Consider the following 14,174-nt stretch of genomic DNA (forward strand, 5'->3'; position numbering starts at 1 on the left):
CTCCGGGGAGCCAGGAGCGAGACAAGTACAGCTGAGCAAGGGTGCAATGCAACCCCCTGCTGCAGAAATGAACAGTTAAAGGAGAAACAATGGAGCTGTGGTGCCACCGGCTATACCGCTGAGTGGATAACCCTCCCTGCAGACCACGGGCAAGGGGCTACGCAACCCTGCCCCCATGTCCCTCTGAGCACAGCCAGAAGGTGAGATTAGCACTTTAGTCGACACATTCCTGCCCGAACCTCTCCTTCCGGGGCAAGAAGACGGCCTGAAGAGACCATCAGCCTGACGTGTCATCTGTGAGCTAATTTGGAGCTTTTCAGGATAGTAGCAGTGGCTTTGTGAGCATTGGAGCCAGGCATGCCAGCAGAATCCAAGCTTGTAAATGAATCTCGTTCAATTACCAACCTCATGGCTTGGTAATAGCACCCAATTACAAATACTGGACTCAAATAAGTTTCTGATGCTCAATAAAGCTCCAACTATGCTATCCTATGCTGAATTAACTGCACACTGCTTGGATGACTGGTTTATATTGGACACCTTGTGGTGCAAAAATCAGACACGGGGCAAGGGGCATTATCACCAGTTGCACTGTGACACTGTGCAATGACTATGTATGCAAATAAATTGGACCAACCTATCAAAATGTATCCATACTCTATACTCTGTGCTGTATTCAATCTCGGGATGTGTCCACATGTTCTGTTGTGAACATTGCTCCTGTTTCCTCAACAATCCTTTAATTGTAAACTGTATAAAATCAATAAGGTTAGGGCAGCAAGTTCATTTCAATAATGGGCATATAATCTGCCAAATCCTTTACTACCAATATTGCAATACGGTTCCATGCAAAGACGGTGTCCATGCCTTTCCTGTGCTATGGCACAATGTTTTAATACTTTAAAACAACACTTTCACTCAAGGTTAATATATCTACATCAAACCTACGTCACAATCACAGTTATGTCACTACAACGAGTTAAGCAAACTCTATTTTGGGTAGCTGATTGTCAAGTCTATATTTAAACAATTGAGAAGTAGAGAAACGCAAAAGAACAATGGCGGGTCAAACTCCTTCCTGGACCCCACCTGGAAATGTGGTGAAGCTGAAACGGTCTGGACATACCAGACTACAACAGGCCACTCATTAAAGCCGTGACGTGTAGTCATAATGCACACTTTGATTATGGGACAAACAGATGTTTAGAACACACCAGCTTGCAAGCAAAAAAGGACTCTTTCACTTTCAAGTGCCTTTTGTGTCCGACTCAGCCCCCATACATGCCGTCTGACAAGAAATCACAGGCTAAGCTAAGGAAACGCGTAGTGGTACGATTGAATTCTGATGGCTAGTTTCTCAACATAGTTATCCGGGAATATGCCACTACACATAATGGCAGTAGCAGGGAAAAGCTTTTTTTTTTGTAAGAATGGACTGCCTACCCTCTTTGTCTTCCCCAAATGGGAGGCACCGGGGGCGTGACATCAGAAACAACAGGTTCTGATTGGTCAGTGACAACTTCCTGTAGGCCAGTGACAACTTCCTGTAGGCCAGGGGTCTGCTCACATGTGGAAAAAGGGAACTCTGGGCTCTCTTGCTCAGAGGTTTTTCCATCGGAAGCCGGAAGGCTTCTGAGCCTTTCTCTCCCCCTCTCTTTCTCTTCTCTTCTTCTCATTTTTATTTTCTCTGTAACCTTGGTACCTTTTTACATTCAATATTCACATGTAACTACAATAATTATTTACCGGTGTTAATAAATTAGAAACTGTTCATTTTTAACCTCTATTGTGCCATGCCTCTTTCTGCCAGGCAACATCAAATTGGAGTGGTTGAATACAGTGCTTTGTGTGGAGGGAGAAAGAGTTTTTCTACACACTCTATTCTCTTCTCCCTCACCACATGGTCTTTTTTACATTTTTTATCCATTTCAGTTCGATGGCTGCGTTAGTCGTTTTAGTGTATTTTATAGTATGGTATGTTTTTCAGCAATAAACGCAGGTGAAAGCATGTGAGCTCCACGGGCATAGACGAATCCACTAAAGAAACACTCTGATGTGTTTAATTGTAGAGTTAGAAAAAAGCCTTTCGCCTACTGCAAGAAAATCACACTACAACTAAACCCAGGAGAAAACTGGGAGACTAAATCACACAACACTTTTACTACCACACAATTTGGCTTAGTCCTGAGGGCTTCACTCCACAAATTTTTAAACACACAACTGACATGGAGTCAGATGCAAAAGGAAAGTGGGCCCTGGGTCAATTTAAATTGGCACTGAAGCCCTTAAAAAGATTATTACACCATTTTTCTTCAGACAGCGGCCCGAGGCAGAGTCCGCCAAGGCCAGGCGAAGCACCGAGATTCGCTCCAGCTGGTTCAATAAGCCCCAACAAGTGGCATAAAAGAGAAATGGCTGAAATTTTGCAGCAGGGCATGGCGGTTTTTTCCACAGCCATCTCTCTTTTCAATGGGCACAAACAAAAGGCGGCCCGCTCCTGGTCGATCTGCTCTCACCTCGAGGGGGGTCCTTTCTTTATGGAGATCCCCCCTGTTCTTTTGGCATGTGAAGAAGCCACCGTCTGGCCCCTTCACAGAAGCCTGCCGCTATTCGCCTGGGACAGAGCCCAAATAAATCCCTTAACGTGTCGGTGTTTGCATGCTCGCTTACTGGGTTACAAGATGCTTAACTCACCAGGGGCAAAAGGAACGGTAGGCAGCCATACAGACCTACCGGTGGTAAAATGCTCCTGGGGCTGCAGGCATATGGGTTACTATACTCAGACATGGATGATGAAACCTGGCCTGAAATCAATGAAAGCAAAAAAAAAAAAACAACACAGCGCTGGTGCTGTTAGGTTCTGCATTCCCTGCAGATTTGCCTCCTTCAAGTAAGGTTGGCGGAGCTCCAGCGCCGAAGCTGTATGGACATAACCTCAGATGGAAGAACAGGGTAAAACTGCGGCGCTTTTAAAATTACGGTAGCCACACGCGAGCTCGATCACAGAGCCCGCATGTCCGCGGGGGAAAAGTTCACGCAACCGAGGTGAAACAAAAAGAGGCTCGAGTGGCTTCATGGTATGCAGAAAATAGGGTGTAAATATCGCGGAGGGCCATAAAAATAATAACGGAACAGGCTTTCCCCAACCACAAGAATGTCAACCGCCGCCTGGGGGAATTTCACACGTGGAGTTAAAAGCCTGCGTGAAGGCACGGGGCATTAGCACTTTTTGGTCGGCTCTCCTTCACCGTGCCTTGGTCTCCTGTCTGGGTCTGTAATTGGAGGCCGGCAACACCTGCTTTAGCCGCCTCAGACACTGCTGAGTCTGTTCTTTTCGGGAAGAAACAAACGTGGCTGGTTTTTTTTTTGCTGTTCACCTACCTGGATCAGTGAGAGGTCTTCCAAACGTAGCCTGAAGAGATGATTTCTGAAAAGACAAGAAGGTGTGATTTAGAGACGCGCAGCTGCTGTCTGTGCGCTCATCCTTCCAACTTTTACTGCTGGGATCAGACCTTGTGTGTTAAAATCGCCAAAAAAAACCCCACCTGGGCTCCCTTTCAGAACAGAAAGAGAAATGTTGAGAAAAACGATATTTTACAAGTAAAAGCTGCAAAGGAGAACGGATGTTTTTTTAATGATCTGATATTTTGCCCTGGGGCTGTTCTGGCGTCTGAAGGAGAACACGGCAAACCTGGCTGCTTGCCTTTACTTTTAATGAACAATTATTCAGCCTTGCCTTAGGCCACTGTGTCAAAGCGCAAAACCAATTGGCCAGAGCAAAATATTTAAGATGTAAATGATCAGATATTAGAGATGACATTTTGTATGTTCTTGAAGCTCACATTCAGTCTAAAGGTTAATATATCTACATCAAACCTACGTTACAATCACAGTTATGTCACTACAATGAGTTAAGCAAACTCTATTTTGGGTTGCTAATTGTCAAGTCTATATTTAAACAGTTGAGAAGTAGAGAAACGCATGTTTATGTCTGTGCAGTAGCAAAAGAACAATGGCGGGTCAAACTCCTTCCAGGACCCCACCTTGAAATGTGGTGAAGTTGAACCGGTCTGGACATACCAGACTACAACAGGCCACTCATTAAAGCTGTGACTTGTGTAGTCATGATGCACACTTTGATTATGGGACAAACAGATGTATTGGATAAAGTGTAGATTTCAAATAAAAGCATGTATCAGCTTTAATAGATCCAGCCACATCTTCATCTGTTCAACCATAAATGTACGCACTAATTAAACCCATCCATACAAGGTCATCTTCAGTAATTTATCCTCTCATGAAAATGGTCATTGTTAAATATTAAACTTTGCTAATAACATTACATTGATGAATTATCACTTAATCATCAGTATAGCAATGAACATAAACATACGCTTCCACTAAACAATTACTTCACTGTTTCAAAGGTACAAGCTGCACCTTACTTTCTCCTTGAAAACAGACATAGTCATCAAATAAATACATTCACCTCAGGGTCATGGGTTAACGCATGATTGCCTTCCATTCAACTGATGAAACCCTTTTTTTCACGAATACTTTTGCAGTAGCGTGATGTTGGGCAGCAAGTGGGCAACGTGTTAGAAAAGTGCCGACATCAGCAGGCATTACAGAGGGGCTGCGACTGTCGGTAAAGCTCTGACTCTGTGACCTTGATAAACATCAGCATTAGATGCACCAGAGGGCCTCCACATGGTCCATTAGGGCTGGCTGGCATTAGACAGAAGGGTAGGGGGGGGGTGGTGGAGGGAAACCCATCCACTCCAGGGCCTTCCAGCTTAGCAACTCACTTCACTGTACTGTGCACACCACTGATCGTCCATCCAGAGGACAATATTCTCAAAAGTCCCTCGTGATATTTGAGCCCGCAATGCTCCAAAGGCCAACCGCTGACATAGAAGAGCATCTGTTACACTGCGCAATTCTGGAAATTATTTCTGTACATTATTATGTAAATTATTTAGCACCTCTTGCTGTTAGATGCAGCGGGGATTTCTGGATGCATTTACACCACAGGCCTCCATGCTCGGGCTCAGTGTTTCGGCTAGCATCCCAATTTTCCAGGCCAACAGTTATTATCTCCTTGTCAAAAGTGACCCAGATGTGATTCTTGTGCCTATATGAATTATTCATGGAGCCGTGTATTAAAAATAACCAGGAAACTATTTCAAATAAAAGACTGCTTTGACTGCCATTGAACTGGACTGGTATTTAAAATGTTTATTGTTCATATAGACAGGCTTTAGTGATGCTTATATCTAATATTTTTAACGTGACTCTTGAAATGAGTTTCAGCTCCAGCATGAGCATTAGCAACAGATCTTACTGCCAGTGCCCTCCATATTGATTAGGCATTAAGCATTAAGTTAGCTCTAAGCTCCAACTTGGACAGAAAGTGGTGCCATGGACGGGTCATTCCACATACACACAAACAGTTACGTATCAGATTTAGCACCAATGGTCCAAAAGGGGTCTGAAAATAACACATCTCTTTCACACAGTCAGAAATGCAGTCATCTGCAGTTGTGTTTCCATCAGCCTCCAAATTACATTAAGTGAAAATTTGAATAGAAGAGGAAAACACACATATTTTACAAGAATACAATGAGGTGCTCTTTCGGGACCTTGTCATTACAAAACATATGGATCTTTGACTCAACCAGCTCATCAAAAGTTGAGCAAATCATCCCAGAGTTCTTCTGTGAAATCGCAGACGATCACTTTCCTCATACATGACTGCTCGCATGAATAAGTGTCTTGAATTTTCATAATAACTAAATAACAAGTTGCTATTGCCTCACACACGTTGGTGTTCATTTCCTGAGGCCTTTTGAGCGTTCATTGACAACTAAGGCCATTACAGAAAGAAGAAGGGCCATCAGTGTGCAACCTTCAGCAAAACAGAAGTGCACTCAAGTAAAAAATGTTAAGCAATGCAAATGAAATTAGAATGAAATTAGATGCATAGTCAGCGTGAGAACAAAACCGTGACCTATCCATTACATAAACCACACAGTACAGCATGCAGCACCTTTACAAATACCACGGTATTATCAATCATGCAAAACAAAATCTGGTCTGCTTAGAATTGATGAATTGATGATAATATTTTTATTTTGTATGTATGTATATATATATATATATACACACACACACACATACACACACACACACACGCACGCACGCACGCACACACACACACACACACACAACATGTTCCGAAAGGAGCTTCCCCAAAAGGCTCTGTTGAGCAAGGATGAAGTGAGGGTCAAAACTTTGTGAACCGGTGCGTGAGCCGATACTTTAAGAACAACGTTTCTCAACGTACAAATGCAAGGAATCTAGGGATTTCATCATCTACTGAATATGGGAAGTTGCTGATCAAAAGAAAGATTCAGAGAATCTGGAAAAATCTCTCAACGTAAGCGGCAAGGCCGAGTGGTATTCCACTAAAAACCAACATCATTCTGTAAGTACGTTGTTAACATATAAATTATTATCTGTGAACAGTGTTCCTTCAACATCTCATCAACATGTCCAAAAATAAATTGTTCTCCACAATAATTATAGAAATGTGTTGTGTTGCATGGTGATAAGTGTTTTTTTTTTTTATCGATGGGATTTAATCATTGGTGGAATCCAGATAATTTGTTTCATCAAACACACTTGCCAGCTTTTACACAGTATACAGAGAAACACTCCATTACCTGGCCCCCACAATCAGTTCGTTCTGCCCAGGGTCAAAGGTCAGCTGTGAATAATCCACTGTGCCCTCGGAGTTGAACCTGTAGATCCATGGTTCGATTTCTGCAAATTGTAGAAGAGAAAGCAAAGAGTGGTCAGTCACCCAAACACTCCCACACTACCAACACACACACACACACACACACACAGATACTTGAGAATTTAGGTGTATGATTTGAATGTCATGGTTTTTGTAGCACAAGACCGTGTTGGTCACAACCCTAACTGTCACCATGGCGCCAGTCCCATTAACCCCAAGTCACGGTATGAAGACCCAGACATGTCAAGACATGGTGTCCAGTTGCCTACCTACAAGTGTGTCATGTTATAAATGGTGATCGGTTTAGCTATGCCTATTCACCCTGACCTCGCCATTTCTCAAGGGAGGCCCTTACTGAGATAAGAGGATAAAGGTATTTCCCCACAAATGTTTAATAAAATCTTAATTATATTATATATTATATATGTGTATGTGTGTATATATATATATATATATATATATATACATCTTGCCTTCTGTCACATAGCTATTCACTGCAGGGATGAAGATTGAGAGAGACATCAGACTGACGAATATATTCATCAGTTTACTACATTATTAAATTAGGTGTCCATGTAAACATTAAAACCAAAAATAAGGTATGCTTGACCTGCCTTGTTTACAGCCTTATGGAGATGAGTTTCTTTTCATGACAGATTAGAATCTTTATTGCGATTCCAAGGGCCATCTGTGCATATGCATCCCAATTCAAATCCCTCCAAATGGGCTTTATGAAAAGACTTGTTTCAGGTTCGAAATTATTTCACTCCGGTAAAGCCTGCCAGCCTTCGGGCGTTATCTAGTGTGCCACAAACAAAAAAGCTTTGCCATTGTCTTTCGAAATGAGAAAATCCATAGGGACTGCTGTTAAATGCACACCGTGCTATATATTTTCCTGTTCATTAGCGACATCATTGGAGGCTGGATGTGGATGAGTCGGAAAACAGAAAGCACGCTCTGACGGGATTTCATTAGCGCCATTAGCTACGTTGCATAATGTGGACAACGGAAATAATTCCGCAGGCGGCTTTCGCGCCGGATAACGGAGGCACCCTTTAATTCCTCACACGGACAAAGTTCAATGCTCGCCCTAATACCCATGCCCGGGATGTTCTTCTCTAATAAAAGCGTCCGGAGCGTACACATGTAGCAGCGACTCCCATGAGGAGCACAGATTCAGTTACAGAACCTTCCCCCCATAAATCTTTCCTCGCCCAAGGGGAGAGGCCTCACTTCAATGAGAATGCAGGTTTAAAGCGGGAGACAGAGGTGCTCCGGGGATTTATTGTCTTTTCTCAAGCGAAGGACTCATAACAATTCATAAGAGCGCCAATGAGCATCCCAAGGCTTCGCCATACGAAAGCCCTGATTCGGTGAAATGTAACTGTGGGGATGTGCAGCACTCGTGTCAACTAATGGCCACCTCTCAACAGGCTGTTATAGGTCTTCGGGGAGCACATTAACGGATAATTAACCCCACTTAACTACGTCGGTGTTAAAAAATGAGACAAAGAGGGGCATGGCAGGATTGCGTGGCTTTGTCATTTAGTCTCTGTCATTTTACCATAATACCATAATCATATTCCTCTTTCTATCCATTTGCAATCTGTTCCACCCAGAATCTGTCTCCTCAGGGGTCTGTTTTTGTCTCATATAAGGCGCAAAATAAATTGTCTACTAAAAATATCTGAAGGCAAAATGGAAGAAAGAAGACCAAAGATATGACCATGTGCCACCTGAACAAGTTCACACACTTTGTGTTGCTTCCTGCACATTTGCCCTTTTAAGTTAATAAACCAGGCATTACGGAGCCCTCCGACCAAAATTATATTGGAACGACAGCCCAAGGCAGCTGCTAAATCATGACAAACAAACCACTTCAGCACCACAAAATGAGTGCGCAATAAAACTCCAATCCATCCTGTCGTTTACAAGGAGAATGTTTAAAGAGAACGAAAAGATTTTACCCTGACCAAACAGCCAACTTCTGTTGAACAATGACAAAGTAGACGTCATCTAGTCTTTGTAAAAAAATTACATTTTAATAAACAGCCATTCAATTCAATGTTTATTTATTTTTGCGAAGAACCTAGAAGGTTGCTGGTTCGAATCACCAAACCGCAAAAGGAGCCAGTGAGGTGCCACTGAGCAAAGTACCGTCCCCACACACTGCTCCCCGGGTCATGGCTGCCCACTGCTCACCAAGGGTGATGGTTAAATACAGAGGACTCATTTCGTCCTGTCACCGTGTGCTGTGCTGCAGTGTTTCACAATGACAATCTGAATGTCATCACTTGAATGAATGGATGTCATCACTTCACTCCACCGTCACTTTTATTGGGTATACGAGTCAGCCACAGCATTAAAACTACCGGCCTAAATTTCTTCCAATGAAACAACACTGATACATCATCCATCTTTATCCATTTTTATTAACCCATGTGTAGCATTTTAATGAATAAGTTGTGGTCTCCATATCTTTAACACACTGCCTATTTGCCCCATTTGCCCTTCCATACAGTCTTTAAAAAGATGCAAAAAACAGAGGCATATGGTGGGCCAACAGATCAAAATGCAAAGACACAAACACAAATCGTTGTGTTAATGTGCATATAAAAACTGGCAGGTTAACAAATTCTGTAGTCAGTAGCCATTCTGTAGCCAAGAGGATTAACTCAGTCACACACAAATTCTGTGTTAATTTACTTACACCCGTAGTTCACTCACTACCATGAGCAAAACTGACAAGTTCTCTTTAAGGACAAAATCAGTCACAAACAAATCTCCAGCCATCAATAATGTTGTCAGAAAAATCTATGGGCAAGCCTGTGTAGCACCGCAAGGAGTAATCAGTCACCTTTCGTGCAGTCCTGCATTACACAGCTGTGATCACAGGTTCAAATCCCAGCTGTGCATTGCTCAGCTCTCTTGCTGTGCACCTTGTGGAACGTGATTAGCTGTTTCCCCAGGCTGTTTCCTACAGTGACTGCTGCTATCAGCAGGGTATATAGCCAAACAGTGGGAACCAGAAAATTCCCTGAGGTGCTACATTGCCAGCTGTTATTAAGCCCTTGAACTGGCCATTTATGCAACAATCACATTCCAAACCCGGGAACTCTAGTTTTGGGATCTAGATGAGTAGTGCATGGAGACAGAAATGAAGTTTCTATGCTGAAAGAAAATGTAGAGGTAAAGATTTGCTGGCCCCATCTTCCCTAACCACAAAGCCTCTTCTTATCTGCACACAAAGCTGAGGCAGCCCCTGCTTCTTGTTGATAAACCATAGGCAGCCCCGCCCCACGTCTGCAGTGGCTTCAGTTAAAAAAAAAGAAACCCACTGCCATGACGGGGATGTCCTCACACGGCACACCCTGCTCCAGTGCAGCAAACAAAGATCCCACGCAAATCCTCCTACAGAATGGGCCAGCCACAACTGAACACAGTTGGCCATGCAAATGGACAAGAGTCCTCATGAAAACAGGATGGAGAGTCGTGAGAGTGCAGCCTGCCCTGGAGGAGAGTATATTTAACATGTTTATGGTCCTCCACACTGGGCACAGCCCAGCAGTGGTGCTCTCCCAGGCTTTTGAAGCCACACATAATCGCCACTTGTGGTCCATGGAGAAGTGGAAAAGGGCTTAGAAGCGTTTGGTCCATGTGGGGCAGAGAGCACACAAAAGCCCATGAGTCACGTCGCCTTTGTTTTATTGTAACTAGAAATAAAAGCTCAGTCCAAAAGTAACATGTGGCCTCATCTGGCTAAAGACAGCCATGCATATGTCACATCAGGATTCAATGCAACGCATAAAGAACTGTTAAATCAGCATTGTAAAAAATGTAGAAATAATAACATCAACAACATTTATTTCTTATATAGCCCAAAATCACATACAGTATGTCTCAATGGGCTTTGACAGGCCATAATAAGAAATAATAACACGCCAAGAACAATGACTTGATGGATAGCTAATTCCTTGTACTAGTTTGTTTCCGTTTATTTATCTAAATCCATACAACATACCTTTTCAAATGCTGTGACACCGGTGAACATGCCCCATGCGTTTTTGTCAAATATAGGAAATGTGGAGTTGCGTTTTTATTTATAAATTATAATAGTTATAGTTTTATGCAATTATAGTTTTAGCCATCTGCAGTGGACTGTCGCCCCGTCCTGGGCTCCACAGGCCAGGACCCAGATCTGGATTAAGTTGTTATGGAGAGTGAGGGGGTATCAGCATGCATTGGATTTGGTTTGCCCTTTGGCTTTAATGACAGTGTCAATCAAGTTGCATGGACTCCACAAGGACAAAACCTGGTGATACATTTTGCCCCTACAAGCTTCAAAAAAGTGACACCTCGTTACTAAAATTTGACATTTTATTAGACGGTCACTGTCACAATTTTGAACCCCACTGTAATGAGGACACACCCTCACCACGAGAAATATAAAAACATACATTAGAGAGGGTATTAACTGCTTTGGCCCTGACTGCAACGCATGGCTTTCTTAAGTGCAGTGATCTGCAGTGATCAAGACGCGGACGTTTTCTACTTTATAATAGTCTGTGAGTATGTTTCCAATTGAACTTTACCGCCAGAAGAAATTAAAACCAAGTGAGGTGCAGTTTATATGCTAATATGACGGCGCAAGTTGCTATTCCAACAGCCAATGTGATCTGGGTTCCAGATGAAAGTGCCATAAAAAGCAGGAGAGCATAAAGCAACTTTAACAAGTCCTCGAGGAGCCGTTCACCTAAAAGCGGGGTGGGGGGGGTGAATATCCATAAGTCCCAGGGCCGGTTTTGTTAGTGAAACGGTGTGGCTTATTAGGTATTGTGACATGGCAGCTGCTGGATATTCCAGTGTGTCCTCTCTCAGGAGTGTCCAGCTGGACACTCAGCCTCGGATGGACCAGAGCAGAGATGTGAGACGCTGCATGTTCGCCCCTCGTCGCAGTCGTCTGATCCAGAGGCTTTTTGCCAGACTGCCATTAAAGGCGCGCGCTCAGCGTGCATGTCTGATGAATGGCCTGCTCATTAACAGTGTCAGTGTGTCTATGAGTGGGCAGGCCGGATCTTAATGGAGCGCCTTTGTGAGTGCGAGCGATGGAGTGTGTGGGCATTGAGGAACACCTACGGTCGAACGCAGACGGCTCAGTGGCGTCTTGTTGGCCTGGTCAGGACAGAGTCTGTGTGTGTGTGTGTGTGTGTGTGTGTGGCGTCCTCGCGCTCAATAAATCTCAGAGTGGGGCAAATGCGACCAGCCATGTGCAAAGTCTGAACCTTCCCGGCGAGACTCGACCTTATGCTTCCACTCAATTACGCAGCGGAGTGGCGCTCCACCCCATCCCAGCCCCGTGGCTTTAACATTCAACTTGGCTATTAAACGACTTCTTGTTATTTAGCGATGAAATCTGCATTGATTGCAGTCTGTGCTTCCGGGGCAGCATTTTTAATAGGAGACAGACGCTCAAGGGAAGGTGAGGGGGAAACAAAATCTGGCTATGGTCCGGGTGCTGCGTGTGTTTTCTAAGAGAAAGACTTGCTATTAGTTTCAAGACCTTGAATGTAGAACACACACACACACACATGCCTTGCTGTTTGAACCATATTTGAATGATAATAATGATGCTTAGCATGAAATACCTAAAGATGAATGATTGTAAATGATTCAGGTTTAATGCAGAAGTAATTGTTTTTTTTTTTTTCAAAATGTTGTATATATACATACATACATACATACATACATACATACATTATATAATATGTAGTGCTTTGGACGTGTTCTGGAATGTTGGTATTAGAAAACTGATGTGGAACTCCATTCTCATTTAAGTAGCAGCATACTCAGAAAATAAATTAAATTCTAAAAGTTATTTTTAATGACGGCAAATAAAATGCACACAGGACATTTCCGTCTCCATCTCTGGAACTTTAGCATGACTATTCAAAATCTGAAAACATCGGCTCTGACTGATATCATGATAAGTACCATTGACTGACAAGCCCGGTGCAAAAACTTGACAGGCATAGAAACTGTCACTGAGTGGGCTGGGACTTAGACCCATTTAGCATTGGGTTCCACTGTTGTACCCCATTGACACTTAACCTGTTTTTGAACCTCATGCTCCAGAAATGCAACGCGATCTGCTTTCTCTAAATCTCTCTCACACGCACACAAACCTGCACGAGAGATAAACGGGTGTTCATCTTTGAGGCAGGGGGAGTCCGGTGCCCAGGCAGACTCCCTGGCAGCTGTGCCCACTGGCAGCAGGATCAACAGGCCCTGCAGGAGGTGCAGGCGGCAGAACAGGGGGCGTCCCGCGCCTGGAGGAGCCATAGGGGGCCGGCTGGCACTGCTGACTTCTCCACAGGGCTGAGGTCAGAGCACTGGGCATCTGCAAACTAAACCTACAGGAGAGGAAGAGACGAACCGATGAGAAATTGCAACTGTTAGAAAATACATTTGATTCAAAAGGGGATCAACGGAGGACAAATTGTTAATGTTCATAAGAGAGGACTATAGGGTGGTAGTAGCCTAGTGGGTAACACACTCGCCTATGAACCAGAAGACCCAGGTTCTTACTACCTTACACTTAATACCATTGTGTCCCTGAGCAAGACACTTAACCCTGTGTCTCCAGGGGGGGGACTGTCCCTGTAACTACTGATTGTAAGTCGTTCTGGATAAGGGCATCTGGTAAATGCTGTAAATGTAAATGTAAATGTAGGACTAACAGTAAAAAGGCGGAGACAGCGGTGAGAGTGCAGACAGCTGCTACAATCCTCACATTCGCCCCGTGACCATTAACCCCTGACCTCTGACCGTGAGCACATAGATCGGCCGGCCTCTACCCCGGCTGCACATTCCACCAGCAGCATGCTGGGAAACAGCAGCCCTTTACGAGCTCCAGCTCTAGCGCAAGCAGTAAAATGTGGAATTTATACATTTCGGTGTGTCATATTCACACAATCCGTCCTCAGCAGCCACGTCCTCACGTTTTTTTTTTTTTTTGTGCTCAGAGGTTTTCCCCGCGCAGCACGGAGAGTTTCTAATGTAAAGCACCTGCTATCTTCTGGACCCTTTTGGTTCTGTGGAAATGTTGATCTTTCGCAGATGACAGGCCATTTTTCAGATCTCAGGAACAGTCACTGGGCCGGTGCCGTGTTCCGAGCGGAATTCATCAGCCAGCAAGCCAAGGCCAGCACGGCTCATTGGGTCCTGCATAATGCGATGCAGGTTCACGCTGCCCCGGCCAGACTGATGTTATCTGCTTCGGCTGGAGACTCCTATCTGTTCTGCGTATGGATACTGCAGCGGCAGCAGAAACAGAGCGCACTGCGGCTATTTATCATTTCAATAGTTATCAGCT

The 14,174-nt window shown here is 43.9% G+C and overlaps 1 protein-coding gene across 3 annotated transcripts in view; it reads right to left on the reverse strand.

The window, feature by feature from the left end:
• Nucleotides 1-14,174, reverse strand: part of sema5a (sema domain, seven thrombospondin repeats (type 1 and type 1-like), transmembrane domain (TM) and short cytoplasmic domain, (semaphorin) 5A) — a 98,922-nt gene that overhangs the window by 61,436 nt on the left and 23,312 nt on the right. For all 3 annotated transcript variants that reach the window (XR_003748925.1, XR_003748924.1, XM_028970384.1), the window contains exons 2-4: nt 12,985-13,212; nt 6,726-6,825; nt 3,382-3,427 (exon numbers count right to left, since the gene is read on the reverse strand). Coding sequence is in view for 1 of the 3 variants with exons in the window: in XM_028970384.1 (XP_028826217.1) it covers nt 3,382-3,427; nt 6,726-6,825; nt 12,985-13,141 (303 nt within the window). In the remaining 2 variants the exon portion in view is untranslated. The remainder of the gene's footprint in view (nt 1-3,381; nt 3,428-6,725; nt 6,826-12,984; nt 13,213-14,174) is intronic.

Source organism: Denticeps clupeoides, chromosome 2, assembly GCF_900700375.1.
Source record: "Denticeps clupeoides chromosome 2, fDenClu1.1, whole genome shotgun sequence".
NCBI classification, from domain to species: domain Eukaryota; kingdom Metazoa; phylum Chordata; class Actinopteri; order Clupeiformes; family Denticipitidae; genus Denticeps; species Denticeps clupeoides.